This window comes from Numida meleagris, chromosome 2 (assembly GCF_002078875.1).
Source record: "Numida meleagris isolate 19003 breed g44 Domestic line chromosome 2, NumMel1.0, whole genome shotgun sequence".
NCBI classification, from domain to species: Eukaryota; Metazoa; Chordata; class Aves; order Galliformes; family Numididae; genus Numida; species Numida meleagris.
In genome coordinates, this window is record NC_034410.1 from 29,929,869 (window position 1) to 29,948,475 (window position 18,607).

At 39.2% G+C, this 18,607-nt stretch overlaps 1 protein-coding gene across 6 annotated transcripts in view; it reads left to right on the forward strand.

Moving 5' to 3' along the window:
* ITGB8 (integrin subunit beta 8) overlaps positions 1 to 18,607 on the forward strand; it is a 53,389-nt gene that overhangs the window by 1,352 nt on the left and 33,430 nt on the right. For 2 of the 6 annotated variants that reach the window (XM_021386841.1, XM_021386844.1), the window contains exons 1-3: positions 8 to 214; positions 13,899 to 13,984; positions 16,602 to 16,776. In XM_021386841.1, coding sequence (XP_021242516.1) covers positions 85 to 214; positions 13,899 to 13,984; positions 16,602 to 16,776 — 391 coding nt within the window. In that variant the 5' untranslated portion in view covers positions 8 to 84. Of the gene's footprint in view, positions 1 to 7; positions 215 to 13,898; positions 13,985 to 16,601; positions 16,777 to 18,607 lie in introns of those variants that run through there. The other 4 variants (XR_002435121.1, XM_021386842.1, XR_002435122.1 and 1 more) reach the window with 3 other exon arrangements.

Below are 18,607 nucleotides of genomic sequence, written 5' to 3' on the forward strand. Positions count from 1 at the left end.
GCGGGGGCCGGGACTGAGCGCGCCGCGCCGCCGAGCCGCGGCCCCGAGAAGAGGGCGAGGGAGCGGCAGCGGGAGCGGCGCCGCATGATGTGGGTGCCGCTGCTGGCGTGCCTCACCGCGGGGATCGTCTCCGTGCCCAAGTGCCAGCGCGGCCCCGGGGCCCTCCTCGGGGCGGTCCGGCTGCTGGCGGCCGTGCCCGGACTCTGCCAGCGCCGTAAGTTGTCGAGCTGCTCGCCGCGCAATGCCCGAGCGGGGCGGCCGCCGTGGGGCGGAGGGGATGGCCGGGCAGGTGGGGCGGTGGGTACCTGCGGCGGTGCGGGAGGGGAGGCGGGCCGGAGCGGCCGCTGCTCGCGTCCGGCTCTGCGGGAGCTGCCGGCACGGCCCGGCTGCGGGGAGCTGGGAGGCGGCGGGGCTGCGGCCCCGGGGCGGGTGGGTGGTGCGGGTAGCGCTCGGTTTGACAGCGCGGGCTGAAAATGGGTACGGAGTTAAGGGACGCTGTTTTCCTCTACCTGCTCCAATCGGTACACGCTGACGGTCCGCTGGCACGAGCGGTGCTAGGGGCGGTGGAGGCTCAGGTAAGAGTGGGGGACTCTTCGAGTTGCGGGAGGGCTTCTCGAAGCTCTGCCGTCAGGTTAGGCCGAGGAGATGCACCTCCTGTGTCAGGCAGCACTCAGGTTAGTCCGATGTTTCCTCAAGGATCCGGCTCCACCAGCGGGGACCGAAAGGCAGATCAAGTTGTCAGCCACCTTCCCTTTTTTTCCTTTCCCTTCGTGGAATAAATGCATATTCCATGCTTAAGCCTGGAGTTAATTTAAAATATTAACTTGTAACCTTTAAAAATAAGATTTGTAATGGGAACAATGCATTAGTCTTATGTTCCTCCCTACATATGTGACAAATTCATGCCTAATTCAGTGGGATTTGCCCAGTGCTTTTAAAAACAATGGAATAATTTGTTGGGTTTCACAGAATAATTTATTTTGCTCTTTTGGCTTCATATTTTGAGCTCAAAACCAAACTAAATGTCAATAGGAAAAATAAAATATAATATTATTAAATGTCTTATGAAACATGACAGCTTCATCCAGCATTCCAGATTCTTTTCTGTGCAGTGTAATTGAGTTTAAAAACTAATTGAAACTTTATGGAGAGGAGAGCTCTGTGCCTTAGTGCAGTGGTGTGCTTGCTCCTGGGTGCACAACAATGCAAATAAGGCATGAGAACAGCATGACATAGGCGAAGACTGTGCGTGGGGCTTTTGCTCCAAAAGATGCTCGCTTCCTTTGTTGTGCTTGACAGTGAGAATGCACATGGGTGGTAAGTTGTGGGTTACATGTTTATTGTGACAACAGCTACCAGATCCGGCAGTCTGCAGCTCTGATAGATCTTGCTCTCTTCCTCTGTATTTGAAATTTCTGCTAATTCGTGAAAGCTGAAAGTCACACTGAATTCTTTCTTTCATGCATAATCACTTTATAGTTTAACCGAGAAGAGTTTTTTTTTTCCTCGAGTACACATAAATGGTAGAGGTTTGGAGGCTTATTGTTATTATTTAATTTATTTCCTTGTCTGTTCATTTTACTTTTGGCTGCGTTAGCTCTCTGCACCAGCGCAGCACCACCTGAATTCCTTGAACTTCTGCAGGCTGCTGTTAGCGAAGTGCTGGGCAGCAGCTCCATGTACAGCTATTTGGCAGCACGGCTTTGCTGAAGCAGCCACTCCTCCGTGCTTCTGCCTTGACAGCACTGGGCATGGAGAAGAGCATCACACTGTTCCCGTGCCATCAGAAAGCTCAGATTATTTATGTGCACATTTGGCAGAATTTCTTGCTCCGAATCTCCAGTTCTAAAAGGAACTGGAATGAATATGAAACATACATGGGACTGAAATGTATTCATTCTTGTTGAAGCATTTCTTGCTCTTCTAATTGAAAAATGTACAGTTTTATGCTACCTGAAGTGTTTGTTCTGCAAAGTGCAGTTTGAGATGTGAGTCACTACTTGGGTGTAAGTAAAGACAGAGCGTAGCCCCTGGTTTGCAGCTAAAAGCAGTGCTGAAGGAAATCTCACAACACTATAAAGCTGCAAGTCCCAAATTAAAGGTTCTGTAAGCTCAGATAAAAGGTTAGTGTTGTTCCCTTCCACAAAGGGTCCCTTGTTCACTAAGTCTTACCGAAGGGAATTTACAGTTCACTAAGCCAACTAAAACAAGTACCTGACATAAGAATGGAACTAATTCAAAATTAAATTTGTGTTATAGTGATTTACACAGATCGCATATTTATTATGGGACACTAAAAACTGACAAACTCGTAAAGAAGTAAACCAGCAAAGTGAATAAAAGCTGAATTCTACAGCAAGAGCACATGCGTGCATTGTGTTAATTGGTTGTATAACTTCTCCACTTATGTGCAGAGTCAGCTCGCTCAGCTCTTTCAGAAGGTAACCTCATGCAAGTCTTGTGTCTACTGTATAACCATATGGGATGCATAAGGCTAAAATGCTGTAGAATGACTGACTAGTCCAGGTTAACAGAGGACATTGGTTAACATCCCAGCACTGTCTCAAAAAAAAAAAAAAAAAAAAAAAAAAGCAGTTTTTACATATATTAAAGCTTGAATACTAAGATGCTTGATGCTTTCAAAACTGTCTGGGTTAGTCATTCTTCTGTGAAACTCAAGGAAGCAGAGCTACATGTGATGTGAGTCCTGATGATCTTTATCCTCAATTAAAGAACTGAAGAATAGTCACATGACAATTCTTTTGCACAGTCACGGTTGACAAATCTCTTGACATTTTGAAAGTTGGCATTTTTGGTCTTCTTTATAGTATCTTTTGGAAAGACCAGCTGGGGTTTGGGGGGAAGCAGAAGATCTGTGATGATAGCAGGGACAACTGTTAGTTGATTTATCCAAATAGCATGACTTCTGATGCCAAACATAATCCATTACTGTTCTATCATCTGGTTCTTTGGTAGTTTGCCAGTCTTGACACATCAGATTCTCATGTGTGTTCATTCTAGTTACAAAGTTTCATAGATCATCACTGTGTCACTTCTCAGTGGAGTAGAAAAAGCCATTCAAACCACACATGAAAGAACTGTTTTTGAACAGAGCTCATCAGGAAATGTCCATCCCCCATGGACACTGCCCCCCCCCACCAAAAAAAAAAAAATCTAAAATAAATTTTATGTCTTGGTAGCTTTAACCATGTGTCTGTCGATTTCTCTTCTGTGCCAGCCCATTTCTGTTTGGGGGCTCAGTGAAAGCTGTGTTGCATGGCATATTCAGCATTGAGACAGTTCTACTTTTCCTAAGTCTTAAAGCAATCCAAGGAGAAGAGAAAACCCATTTTAAATTTCCTGAGCCTGTGTGGGTGATCTGCTCCCTAAGGGTATAAGATCATCTTTGGGAAAGCCAAACTGAGTGTTTGAGAGAGAATATGGCAGTAGGTTGCACTTCCGATGAATAGCGAGGAGGAAGTTTGCTAACCTGCATGTTGCCTAAGGAGCATATTATGCCAACGGTATGCATAAATTTACTTTGTAGTTTGCACATTTCTCACCACTTGTTGCAATTTCATTAATTTCTTTGGGTTTTTTTAATGCAGTAGTTCTTTATGTATTTTGCAAGTTGGATGAAATGGTGGTTGCATGTGTAGCATTTACAATGTTTCCATGCTACAGATGTTTGAGATGCTGTGATTGTGGGAAAAGAAAGGAGATGGGCAGTTTACCAAGTTTACTAGGGGAGCAATAAGTATACTCTAGGTGCACCAGGAAGGTTGGCTCTATGTTATTATGGACATGTTGCTGAAGGAAGTAGGGAAGGCAGCTTGAAGACTGCGTGCAGCAGGAATACTGTTCATAGCACTTTGAAGAGGCAGTAGCTTCTTTGGTCCTTGAGCTTTCAAGGACTGGAGCTGCAGTAACACCAGAGCAGGTAGAAATTACACTTCATTAATCAAGAGGCCTGGATGAATAAATTTTTTTTTTCATTAAAGTACAATTTAAGTTTGATTTACCTCTTCAGAGCATCAGTAGGATGTTAGAATGTAAAGCTTAAGGAAGCCTATGGAAGCTTAAGAAAATCTCCATCAAATAAATCCTCATCTGGTTGTATGTTCAACGTACATAAACAGAACATTAAAACATAGTGCTTCACCATATGGTTCACCCGTATGCAAGCAGTATTTTTCAAGTTCCTGAAAAGAACTTAGTCATAGAATAAGAACATCAAGGAACTTTTCACATGAATGACTCCTGAAGACAAAACCACATCTATTCTAGGTGTTAGTGTAGATGAACAGGGAGTTACCAAGCTAAGACAACTTCAAGACTGAGAAAGAAAAAGAAAAAAATAAAAACCAATAAGATGTACATGTTAAATGTGTCTTGGAGTTGGGAAAATTAGTATTGCTAATCTACAGTAGAAGTTGTAAGACACCATGTTTACAAATTGCATAAATTACATTGAGTTCTTAGTAGAAGCTAGAGATATCATATCTTTGCAACAGATCCACAGTGAGAAACATTAACTTTGTTGAACTAATAAAATATGTACTGTATGTAGCTGCTTTTTTTTTTTTTTTTGTATGAATATGCAATATGCATCTAAAAAACCTATAGCAAAACTGTGGGGTTTTTTTTCGGTATTGGGATAGGTGCGTCTTAGGCATTGATTTAACGAGCTCTGTCAGGAAGGACAAACAGAATGTCTTTGTTTTGAGTGTGCTCAATGTTCTTAAAATACATTAATGACACTGAAATCGTTATATTTTCAAGAATTATATATGTGAACTGCTTCTTCTGTAGCTGGTAGTATAGACATTTTGTTATAAAGATAGTTTCTCAAATTGAATGTACTGAAAACAAAATTTTGGAGAACATCAATTCTTTTCTTTTTTAATAAACTCTTCAGGCCTTGGTGTTTATGCTTATGTCCATCTTTCCAACAAAATCTGCTTTAAAACTCCATGACTAATTGCTGACTTCTGCCTAACCAGTGGGAAAGATGTAATAATTCTTTTTGATCTGCTTAAATAGGCATAATTTTTGATGGACAAAAGAGGATATGGTCTGTTATTCTTCCCTAGCTACCTGAACTTCATTAAGGAATAATATGTATATTTATGGCTTACATAAATGGACTTAGACTATTTAGCTTTTGGAAGGGAAATAGGGCTCTAATGAATTAGTTCACTGTCCACTGTAATGGAACCTTTCTTCAAGAAGAAGAGCCAGGCTCTTGCCAGGCATTCAGGTTTCCCTCTTGTTCTGGTGGCAAAACAAGAATAACCCCTCTAGCAAAATGTATTTCAGGATGACAGGAATTTACAGCATTAGAAAGCTGCTAAAAAGGCAGCTTCTCACTGAGCCTATGTTTACCTAAATTCAGAAGTTTGCAAAGTTCATAATTGACTCTTTTCATATGTTTCTGTGCTTCCCATGACTTCATTGTCATATGCCCGCGGTAATTTCAGCCTGCTATTAACTGTGATGACAGTAATGAGTCTGAAGTATTTATAATTACCAAAAGACATGAAGAGAGGGATTTGAACTGTAATTATTGGAGGAGGGAAATTCTGTAGCTTCAGGCAGGTGGAACAATGCTCCTGGGTGCTGGATTTTCCTAAGGCCTCTTCTCTGCCCAATGACTTGGATGTTGTTAGCAGCACTATGTTATTGAGTCTTAAAACTTCAGTATTTTTGGTATTTTGCTGTTGTTGTAGCTGTGTTGTGAATAGAGCTGCATGATGTATGGTGGCATCTCAAAAGTCATCCAAATCTGATTAAATCAGTGACTCCTCTCCAAAATAAATTCCCTTCTTTCTCGGTGTTCAAGTGAGTGAGGCATAGTGAATTCCTCTTGCTGTACTATAATTAAGAATATGATTTACGTCCAGTTCATCTCTGCAGGGTGACAGGTTAGTTCTGTGCTGAAGACAACTTGTTTCTTTGAGGTATGAGGTTCTTGCTGGACAGCTAGAAGTTAAACACAGCAAGACTCCCATCTCCTTGTACAAACAGGACTCCCAGGAAATAAGAAACTTGAGTCAACTTTTGTTCTGGCATGAATGGTGCAAAGTGATCTAAATAAAACTAATGACATAAGCAAGCAAGCTCTTCCAATCTAAGCAAAACTTTGAATTGCATTTTGCTGTCAAAACTGTTGTGGTGTGAGTTCAGAGCATGAAATAAATAACTACCTGTTTAAAGTCTCAAAGCTGCATGTTTGAAGGCTGTCCCTTACAGAGCATTTAAACTGCACCTGCAAGGCATTCACATTTGTGAGTACTTACTTGCAGAATCACAAGCAGAAGCTTGCAGTCAAACAGAATATGTGCACCAGTAGTTAGAGTTAGTATGCAAGTCTGCACATTTTACAGCCTGCAGTCATGTTTTATGTAGTCTTTACCCACAAATTATAAAAACCTAACAGGCTTATTATGTAAACCTAAAATAGAGGTTGGTGACTGCCTGTTTCTAGACAGGTATAGTTGCTATTTTCTTTTTTTCTTTCTTTTTTTTTTCTTTTTAAATGTTTGTGAACAACGTATGTGTCTTCTGTTTTAGAAAGTTAGTTTCTCATTCAGGTAAAAGATTTTTGTGTTCATCCAGTTTTTATGTTTATATTCAGAAAAACACTGCAGTTTAACTCATAGTTGAAGGACTCATGCTTCAGCTGTTAATCATCAAACTGTATCTTGAGTGTTTTGTGGTGTGTTATTGTAGTTATTTAAAATAAGACAACGGTTTCTGCATTCAAGGAGAATAAAAGTAACAAAAAAAAATTTAAAAAAAATCCCAGAAAGTTTTTACCACATTCCATTGTTCTCATGTCCAATGACTATGTTTGAAGATTCAAAACTATTGAAAAGCAAATTACTGACATAACAAAGAGCTAACACATTGTATTCCAGAAGGCAATAACATTTTTAAATACCCCTGCTGAAAATATCTTCCCCCAGAATTTGGGATCCTCCAGAAGATGGGCATCCCACACTACAAATCCACAAGAGGGGTGGTTGCCCTCTTTGATACCAGCCTTTAATTTCATATTCTTGAGGTTTTCTAATTGTGAGTGTCATCTGTGTAATATGTGCTCGATGTTTTCTTTTAACCTTGGCTTGCCTTCTTTTTATACTAATACACACAGTTATTTGGGTTTATATGCAAGCAGATAGTGGTTTGAGGCTTTTGTTTTGTTTTAGAACAAACTTCTATAAATAATAATTTTGTTATCATTTTGTTCTCAGCATTGAGGGTCTGGATCCTGTAGATATTCAGCTTTGAGGATTACAGTCTAGAATATAAAATAAATTTATCCCAATACACAATGTATACAGATAAATCAGTAGAGTGAGTTATTTGCATTGCTGTGGACTAAGAACCTGTGGATCAGACAGTCTGTGATGATGCTCCTTGTGAAGAAATAGCTCTGAGGTATTCTGTGTTGCTGATGTGCTACTTCCCAGTCATGCTTGCTAACACAGAAGCGGTGCAATCAGTCCTGAAGTCCAGCAGCAGCAGTTCCAGGCTTTGTGAGAGCAGCATGGCTGTGTCCAAGCTGGCCAACTCCTAGGGTGATCCTAGCAGCTGGAAATGACAAGAGTATAATGATTCCCAGGTCCATGTTCTGTCTTTGGAAACAAGGGAATTAACACAGCTCCATGCATCCTGAAGTTCCCTTTAAATCAAAGGATTTAATTAAAAAAAAAAAAAAGATTTAAAACTTCTGCTTCCATATGCTTTGTATTTTTACTGGTGCAAATCTGCTCAGACAGGGCTATCAAACCTGTGCCATAAAAGCTAATGGCTGTGGGAAATGAGTCCCTTGTAATGGTATAATCAGAGTAAATTGTCCTGTGTTTTTTTACTTGCCAGAGACAGAAGAGATTGGCTTCAGAAACCAAATAGTCTTTGACTTATTGTTTGCAGGCATGAGTTGCATCAACAAAATTTAACTATCTCCTATAAAAGCAGGAAGTTTCATGGAAAGGAGAGGCTGCAAGTAGAGTTGGACAAGAACCAAAAATTTTGTGTTGTGAAAAATTTCAAGGTTACAGTCCTTGTTTTCATTCTGTATTGTGGCTTGGGAACAAAGTCGATCTGGAGTACTCAGTAGCGGTCTCCCACATCCAAGGTCGTGTTTGAGGCTGCAATTTGATGTTGTGTTTGTGAGCACCAACTGCTACACCAGCAACTATTTCTGTAGCACCTTTTCCAAAATACTATGCGCAGCTTTCTGACAAAAAGAAGAAATTCTCGAGATCTATGCATTACTCTCAAAAACTAGAGTCTATATGAATCTGTATGAGGCTTCTGTTCTCAAAGTTTCCTTTTGAATGATGTGCAATATTCACATCATTGAATCTCCCAGACAGATGAGTCTAAGGAAGATGTATGTTGGCTCAGGGAGGTGTCAGGAGTATCTCCTTGAAGCCTTGCCTCATTTCCTAATTCTGGAAGCATGCACACCCCATACATACATGCTGGGGAACTCCATCCCATGTGCCATCGCACAGCATTCAGCACCAGCACATCCAGCTTCAATGTTACACATGCTAGCCTTCGCCACAGTGTCCTTTTCTGTCAGAGCTTTCCTAATACTGTGTAGTTTGGGGTCTCTCCCTTTTTCTTATCTCCCTGTGCCTTATTCAACTGAAACCCAGCATCAGTTCTCCTGAGTGGTGTTATTCTCAGTTCGCACAATGTGCATAAAAGGAAAGTCTTGGGTTTGTTGCTGCACAGTCTGCACAGGCATGAACTCTGATGTACTAATGCTGATGCATTACTTGACATTCTGATGGCCCTTTAAATCATTGGTGTGACTTTCAGTAACACCCTTCATGCTCGTAGAGTAATGTGTTCTTGTGGTAATGTGGAGTAAGACAGGAAACCCAGGGCTGTCCCAGGATGTTGGAGGAATAAGGTGTGGGGATCCATAATGGCCACCAGGACTCGCTCACTAGTGATGCCCAGATGTGTATGTATACTTCTATACTTCTTATTTATGTGTCATTTATATCTCTTATCTTTACAACTGCATCATGGTTTTATTTTTCAGGGTATTCTGCTTTTCTTTTAGGGAACACTGTACCTCTTGGTTATTACTTTTTTTAATGACTAGTAGAAAAATAATGTAAAAGGTGGTGGGTTTTTGTTGTTGTTGTTTGATTGATTGTTTAACGGAAAGGTGTTTTTATTCACTTGCCATGTTTACAGAAGTATATTTCCAGGGATGAGGATTTAACAGGTAGGGGTAGACCCCTTGCAAGATACGGGGTTGGCTTCTTCTCTCAGTTAATTAGCAGTAGGACGAGAAGTAATGGCCTTAAGTTGCACCAGGGGAGGTTTATGTCGGATATTAGGAAAAATTTCTTCTCCAAAAGAGAGGTCAGGCACTGGAACGGGCTGCCCAGGAAGGTGGTGGAGTCACCATCCCTGGAGGTGTTCAAGAAACATTTAGATGTAGTACTAAGAAACGTGGTTTAGTGGTGGTGGGTGGATGGTTGGACTAGATCATCATAGAGGTCTTTTCCAACCTTCATGATTCTGTGATTCAGTGGTTCTATGAACAGTGCCAGTCATGTTTTGCACCTTTATTTTGCTCACCTCATTTTTCTTAGAGAATGCACATCTCATATACCCAGGTTTAGTATCTGGGCTTCTATTGATTCTTCTCTCGCTGGTGACCTGTTTTCAAATCTGTACAGCTTAGTTCTTATTTAAACAAAACAGGAGAGTAGAAAGCAGAAAAGTTGTCTGGTAATTTTTTTCAAGTAATCTTAAGAATTTATTCTGAATCATAATAGATTACAATTTTCAAACTGAAATATTTTTTGGATGAGGGAGAGGACCTCCTATTCAGAGGAATACCTTGTTTCCCTCTTGGGAAAACGTGGTGACAAAGCATGCTTTTGAAGTATGGCATTGTGCACAAGAGGCAAAGAGACTTTGCTTGTTGCTTGCTTGGAAAAAGGGGGGATGAAGCCCTAATTCCAGGATTAGGTTTTGGGACTGGTGGTTAAAGCACAGGCTCTCATTTTTTTCCTTGTAATCTGAGTAAGAAAGTGTCAGACACAATAATCATGGAAAAAATTCCCACTCTAACATTTTTACAATGCTTTTCATTGTATCTGCGCGTTCAGCCAAAGTGCATGGAGAAGCTGCACATTAGCTGGGGCAGCTCGTGGCTGTCCCCAGTGTAGGAGTTGCCTCGTGCAGTGCCCGGGGAAGGGCAGAAAGGTGGCGGTGGTTGCAGGGCGCTGTGTGAGCTGCAGCTCCCTCAGAAGCAAGGCTCTGTGCTGCTTGCTGAAGGCACATTATCAGAAGAGATGGGCAGCCAGGCTGACTGCTGACACAGAACAAGATTGGACGCAGATTTTAAGGGGGAAAATATGTATAGGTGAGATAATGTTATATCTTGCCTTAAGTAGTGCTCAGCAGTCTGAGGACCATGATCGGGGAGTATAAGCTGCTAGTTATGTTTTGGCTTTCTGTTTTAAGAAAGCAAAGAGCGTGCACTCCAAAAACAGCATAAACGTGCAACTACAGCAAAGTTGATACACGTCTCAGTTCCTGGATGTATGTGAACAACATACTGGCTGTTGGAAAACCTGTTTAGCATTCACTCCAACCCTAGAACACATTAATATTATTCCATCTCTCAGATAAACGCTCTGATTGCGATAAAGTTATTTTCATAATAGGGAGGCAGGATGTGATCATAACATATTCGATCCTTGTCTAGCCTTGATTCCTCTTGTTGCTGAAGTTTATGCTTGTCCTACCTGTGCTTAGTAGCTGGAGCACAGTTGAATGATGTGGGGGAGGCTAGAAAAGGGCAGGTTAACCTCCAGCACTCATTTTTTATTACATGCATATGCCTGTGCAGTTCCCAGCACAAAGGTTGGCCCTTTTTGAAAATAGCTTCTGGCATACATCAGTTCTAGTGAAGCCAGTAGAAACTTGCCCTTAGCTTTGGCTGAACAGTAACTCAGTCTTGTCTGGACTCTGTTTTTTGGTGAAGTGGCAGGAAAAATCTCAGTTCTTTGTTGAGCCAACTCATATAAAAATGTTTCTTGCTCTAGCATGTGATTTTTAAAATAAACTGAGAAGTTTATACTGAGTATAATAGTATACTAGAGTACATTTATAACCAAATAATAAATATTTGGTGAATGAAAGCATTTCCATAAATGTTACTGCTATAAGGTTCTGCGTGCTTGGGAACTACAGTAGTGATGTAGCCAGAATGTGTCTCAGGCACTAATAAACCTTCTTCAAGTTTCTCTTTATTCCAAAAAAATCATTTTTTGGAGCCAGTGGCACCAAGCCTGTCAATTGCCAATGCGTGACTTCATGTTGCGAAAATGGTGCTCGGAGAGTGGAGAGCTGCCTGCAGAGATTTGCATCCAGCAGTACTGCGTACCTCATTTGGTAAAGCATTTCATCTTTCTTGATCACTCTGAAAACCCAACTGGATTTTAAGATCTTTTCTTCTTAGAATAACACAAAGGAAACCTTATCTTTTAATGGAAAAGCTGTATTTATATACTAAATCAGACTTCAGTAGATTCAATACCTAACATACAGAAAAAAAAAGATTCAGCACCAAACCACACAGAAAAAAATCTGGGACAGTTATATTTCAGCCAGTTTTTTAATGGAAATACTATATCTGTTCCAGTCATAGACACTTCTTAGTGTTTGCACATTAGAGGAAGACGTGAATGTCTTGCTACATCTTCAACAGTTTTCAGAAGTGTGAGAATTTGTGAGAGTACATTGTGTTATGGGATTATGTGTTTTAGGATCGGAAATTATTATAGGGCATGAATTAGGTCAAACTCATTGTTTAGTTTACTTTGGCTTACTGATTGTGATGACCAGGAGTTGATTTGTCTTATTCATCTTTTTAGCTAGATGCAGAGATCTCTCACTTTGTTCTGTCAATCGTTTATTTGTATTAGAATAGTTCTGGTGGCTGTTGCTTGCTTGGTAACCTCAAAGTTCATGGCATCATCTCCCCCTTCTGTCCCATCCTACTCTTTAGCCACCACTGTGCTGAAAATCAGCAATTCCTGTATTTTCTTGTCACTTCTACTGAACGCATCTTTCACTTGGCATTCAGCTGAAGATGGAAGTGATGCTTCTGACCCAAGAACAATTGCATTCCTGTAAGTTGTACTCCTTCAGCAAGTCTTCACCTGGCTTTTGTGCTTACCAGTTGTGGCTAGGAGCAGGTCAACATTAAGCTCCGCAGCTCTGTGCATGTCTGCACTGACCTGGGATCCTAATATCCCTCTGCCCAATGGCTGCAGTAACTCTTTCATGGTCTCCAGCTCTGCTCTTTCTGACCCCAGTACATACAGTACTGTTGCCATCTTCTTACACATGCAAAGAAGTTTTCTTGCATCACTGCCAAATGAGCTTTCTAGGGTACCCCATCCAAATCAAACTTGCTGTGTTTGTTTTTATAACAAGCAAAAACCTTTTGGATTTTGTCCTGCCTTTTTCTCTCTCCTTAGCATCCCCTCCTGCATTTATCCCTGCCCACTTCTTTAAATATTATTTCTCTTTTCCTATGCCTTCCTAGGCTCCTTTTCAGCTTGTTTTCTTTTGTTTATTTGTTTTGTTTTGCTTTGGTGTTTTTTTAATCACATCTGTAAGTGTTTTTCTTCCTTTCATATATATTTCTTTTCTATGCATGGCATAAATTGTAAACAGCAGTTTATATGAAATATCAGTCTGACCTTTGGAATCAGTGGAATTGCTTCAAGCCTGTTATCAGTGTAGTGCTGCAATTGTGCTTTATTATGCTTTTCTGTCTTGCTAATACTTATGGTGGTGCATATGTTACTGATGGTAATAATGTGCAAGCTATGATTAGTTCCTTGAATCATCTGTTCTTCAGAGGGCCAGCTCAGTAGGGAATCTCATCTTTGGATCCATAGCTGAAATTGGTCAAAGAAAGATTTTTTAAAAAGGAATTTTATTAAATATGTTCCTGATGCTGCCTTTCACTGTGAGAAGTTGCTCTCACTGCTCTAGAAAGAGAGATGGTTTGTATTGTGGCAGGTTGGAAAGAAGTAACCTGAGAGACAACACTTGTTCACAACTTCAGATGACAAGCTTTTTTCCAACTGCTTTGATGTGATGTCTCACTCAAAAGAAAAGGACATCTCAGTTCTGGCTGCCAGTTTCATTGCAGAGACACAAAAATACTAGTAACATGAGCAGTGACCTGTAAAGCACAGGTGTGAAGAGGGTATGAAGGGCTTCACCAGTTGACCTGTTGCGGGCACAGCTTTTTGCTGTTGGCAGTACAGAATTATGTCTTCAGTCTGTGACACACTGCTTTGGATAAATTTGTGTTGGCTTCTGCAAAGAAAAAAAGCAGAAATCTGCCTCTTCTGGGAAACTATTCATTCCAGAGTATGTAGGGGGGAAATATAGAAGGTGAGAAAATATTTTAGGTTCCATGAAGAGTGAATAATGAATGACTCAGACACATGTAAATAACTTAAAATGAAAATGTCTACAAAGAGATAAGCTACCTGGTAATCATTTTTTGTTGGGCAGTAGATCAGCACGGTACGTGCCAAAGATAGACTTTCACTTCAAAATTATTCTATATCAGGATTTAAAAAATTTGGCCATGAGAATGAATTTTATACTATGTGTACATACAGTTCTAAACTGTAGATACCAAAAATGCTGTAAGTATTCCCTCAGCAGGCTGCTTTTGGTCTGTTTTACTTCTGTTTGGATACATTGTCATCAGTCTTAATCTGGTGAAGCAATTTTTGAAATCTTGCTTTGAAATTAGGTATTTTACAATTCCCCCATACCTTCATAAATCATGTAATGTTTGGTTTTGTATTTCATTGCAGCGGAAAACAGATGTGCCACTTCAAATGCAGTAACATGTACAAAGTGTCTTGCTTTGGGTCCAGAGTGTGGATGGTGTGCCCAGGAGGTATGGCATTTTGCTTACTTATTTTTTACCTTAAATTTTAGTTGCCCATGATCTTTATGAAGATAAAAGACTTCTAAACTGTTGATTATAGTGAGAAATAGCAGGAAAATCTGTAAATGTCCTCTGGACACAGCACCTAAGAAGTCATGTGAAATATATTTCATTTCCAAAGGAGAAAATACAATCTTTTATTTGGAAAATTGCAGTAATTTTAAATAAAGTGAGAACTTTTTAATGTGTTCCATCTGCTTTGTAGACAGGTTTGGCAGATTTATAATAACTTTGAGAGTTCAACAGTTTTTGGCATCAAAAGTAAAATTACTTATCAGTAATTTGCATTAAGTCCTCATATATCAGAGCAAGTCTATACATATATATCTATTGTATTTAGCAAGAGGTTTTACTAACAGTGGAGTTAGCTTTGACTTCACTGCATTTTATGCCCCCTGTCGCAAATGGAAAAAATGATGCTTTTCTATTTTGACATCTGAAACTATTGGTTCTGAGACTCGTCATAGACGACGAATCTCAGCTAGGAAGAATTATGCTGAAATTGGTATTGTTTTGACAACTGTGAGAATATGGTTTTGTTCATTTTTTGTTTGAGAAAAAAAAAAAGCATGATTACGTGATTTCAAGTAATGTTGGACCATTTTAAGCAGTTCAGAGGAGCAAGGTTTTTAAGAATGTCACTGACAATTGTAAGCTAATATGCTCTTCAAGGTCATATGCAAATCATTTCTTGTAGCTTTCAGGTTAACACAGAAGGCAAACAAATTCCTAGGGCATACATAGAAGAGATAAAGAGCACAAAATACTAGCATAACTTTATTAGAGATACATTGTCTTGGAATGGTTAACTTAGTCTGAAACAAGTATAAATAATGCAAGGATGAATGAAGGCAGGGAGAACTTGTTGTCTATGAGTTCTAGGGCATATGTACTTGGCACAATGGCTTACAGTGTGGAGTGGTCCCTTATTGTCACGTGATGTCATTACTTACAGAAGACACAGTTTTATCCTGCGAGGTCTGTATTTATCATGGAGTAGTGCTTCTCATCCTTCTAGTGCTATGGAGCTGTAGAAGGTTTCTTTCTAAACAGATACTCAGATCTGACTGGGTTTGACTTCTGCTCTGCTTCTTGTGCCTTACTTCTCACATCAGTCCTAAGAGACTTTCATGGAAGGCAGAGGTTTCTCAAACCCCTTTACACCATGCTTTGACAGTCAGTTCTCCTACACATCATCTGTGTTTGTGGAATAGCAAAACCCATTTCAGATAGAAATTTTTCAGAGTAAAGTAACAGGATCAGTTTTCAACTTAGTGTGGCTGTTTCATCTGCACTATATTATAATAATAAAAGCAGCCATAAGGAGCATTTGAGATGCTTTCACACAGTGAACTTCAGAGAATGCTATATGTCTGTTAATTTCCAGTGATAACAATGAGAGTAAATAAGTGCTTTGGGTATTCAAAAATATAACTTTTTGAAATTTATGTAAACCAAAAAGCATGTATAAATAACAGAGACCTAAGAGAGTAGTTTCTGTTGTCTATGTTAAAGAAGGTTGTGGAAAAACAGTGTCAGAGGTAGACTACAAGAAAAAAAGTAGGAACTTAGAAAACAAGACACATGAGTGACAAGTCTCATTTTTCAGAGGCTTTCTCTGGTCTTTTCAGGATCTGAGTGACAATTTATTCTCTATTATGGAGTGGGCTGCGTGGCATTTTTTTTTATTATTATTTTCCCCATCTGCCTCTGAAATATCAGAGATAGTCCATTGTTTGGTCTCCAGCTGTGGCTGCAATGGATTAACGGCTTCAAAGAGCACAAAGGATCTTGTCAAGCCTTTTTTATTCTTTGCATGATCAGGATCATGCTAATCACCAGATTTGTGGTCAGGAAGGAATTTTGCACTGGTTCAAGTTGGCACAATCTTGGCAACTTTGCCCTTTCACTGCTTCTGAGATCATCCTACAACTAACCATTTTTCTGTTGTTACGGAGGATTTTTTCTTATTGGTGGCATCTTAAACTCTCCAGTCTTGTTGTACATAAATTCCTCTTTCTAGGGAATGAAATGATATAGTCCGTCTGGTCTTTGACTTGTACAAGCTACAGAGTAAAGCTTAAAAATTTGTGACTGTCAAATTCAGGTTAGAGAAAAAGCTTTTACTTTAGCTTTTAGTTTTAAATACTAGCCTAAGGTTACTGTGACAGTAAACATGCTTAGAAATCATGTCAATGACATTTTCTTGGTGGAACTAATTCGTAACATAGCACAGAACTTTTTTTAGTGACAGTGACGGTACATAGTTTCCTTTTCCTCATCTTGTTCTGTTTGTGCAAGATCCTCTTTCTCACACAAAAGTTTTGTCCTTTATAGAAAAATAGTCATTGTAGCAATTATATTAACATCTAATTTAAATATTTTGTCATTACATTTATTAAAAACATATGGCTTCCATGAGCTACTTCTACTATTTATGCAATTATAGTAGCATGTTTTATTGTTTCAAAGACTATTAGTTTGTTTTTCTCTTTCCTTTGAAGATACTACAGTTGGGTTTTTTTCAGCTCAAATTGTTTTGTACTTTTTATCTCTCGTAAAATAGGATTTCATGGCTGACTCAACACAGAAGGGACGCTGTGACACTGTTTTCAACTTATTGAAAAGAGGCTGCCAGTCGGATTTTGTAGAAAGTCCCACAGTTCATGTTACAATACCCGGTGACCAAGAAACAAATACACAAGTGACACCAGGAAGAGTTTCAGTCCAACTGCGTCCAGGTTGGGTTTTCTTTAACACTGATATTATAATCAATTAAAACACAATACAATAATATTTAAATACATACAATTTTCAAAGAAATTGCTGGAATCATTATTTTGAAGAATGATGCTGTAGGACTGTGGACTAAGGACTGTAGGACTATGAATGTGTTGCTCCCATTCAAGTACGGTCTTCAGCAAGAAGTGTTTCTGTGAAACACAGCTGAAGGTCAAAATGATGAAGTAGTAAGTGTAAAAGGGATCTTAGGCAGTCTTTTCTGTTTTCTGTTATGATTTTGTGATTCTTTTTCTTTTCAAAACTAATTTTCCCTTGCATCCATATAAAATGTGTCCTTTACTGTAAGTAAATTGGGCTAAAATTTCTAATTCCTAAATTAATCACTTTATTAGCTTCTCGATTATTTGCTTATAGTTAAGTGCACTTACTAGGCAACTGTGTAGACACCACAGCCAATATGAAGGAATGAATTTGGAGTCATAAAGATTACTTAGATATTCAATGCTTAACATTTCATTTATAACACGAGACACCTGGCCCCGGCAGAATCTACATGTCTCTTTATGGACCTGGGTGTTTTCAGTATACCTCTATTTCCCCTCTATTGAACTGATCAATTTTTGGTAGAAAAACATGTAGTTAATATGAGAAGTCTGAACTACTGTTGTATCTTGCTGATTTTAATTGTATCAAAGATCAGTCTTTGTATATAAGTAATTTTCAGTTAAGTACAAGGAAAAAGAAAGGAACTGCAGGAGCTCAAAGCACTAAGTAACTCTAGTTTTCTGTCTTTATAATAATTAAACTGGAAAAAGCAATGTATGTCACCACTTCTCCTTTCCCCACTCTCCTTTCAAAGAAGTGACGGATGGTCTGCTTTGCACTGAGTAATGCTATCGGTAACTGAGCTAGCTCTAGAAATGTCTGCAATCACATTTATTTCTGAAGGCTTTGACACAACTGGATTCATAGAAAGCACTTTGCTTTCTAAACTTTGGTTTAATGAACCATTTTGCCAGCAAAATGAAATAGAACCGTGAAACTAAGCTCACGGTTCTATATGCTGTGCTGAAGCTTTTGCTTGAAGGAGGCAGAAGACTTAAATTTCTAGAACTACAGAAGAATAACTTTTGATATATAGACATTCTTCCTGCATTTTAGTCCCCAGGAAAATACATTGATGTATGGTGATAGTGGGACAAACATAAAATTGTTACAGTAAGCAGACCAAAGATGATTTTGTTTTCATTCCATTTTTTTTATCACAATTTACAAGAAACCCAACTGTCACGATTTACCTGAGTGAAAACACAAGCTGCACTTGCTGTATGCAGCCAGGTCATTTACAAAAAATAGTTCAATTTACATTGGCAAAGAGGAAACAGAAGTTATTATACACTGAAACTCTGTTTTCTTCACGTGAGACCCAAAAAAGATGCACCCTGAAATATTCAGCTGGATTATGTTTGAAGAATATTGGAAGAAAAGAATATTTAGATAGCCTATTTAAAATGTACTTTGCACGTTTAACATTTCTGGGTCAGATCTTTGATAGAATTTGACACAGTTCACGTATGAAGTGATTCTGCAGGAAATACAGACATTTATTGTCTTGAGATGAAAGGAGGGGACCATTTTTTTCTGTTTTTTTTTTTCAATGTTAAAACCTGCTTTGTTTACTTTTATTTTGATCCTACTGAGTTTTCTCATTGAATCTTTGGAAACAAATTGGTCTAAGCTTGATGTCTAACCTACCTGAATTTTTCAGGCTGTGCTTTTCTCAAGAAAGGTGTAGTTTTATACACACACGATAGGCTGTTTGCAGGATAC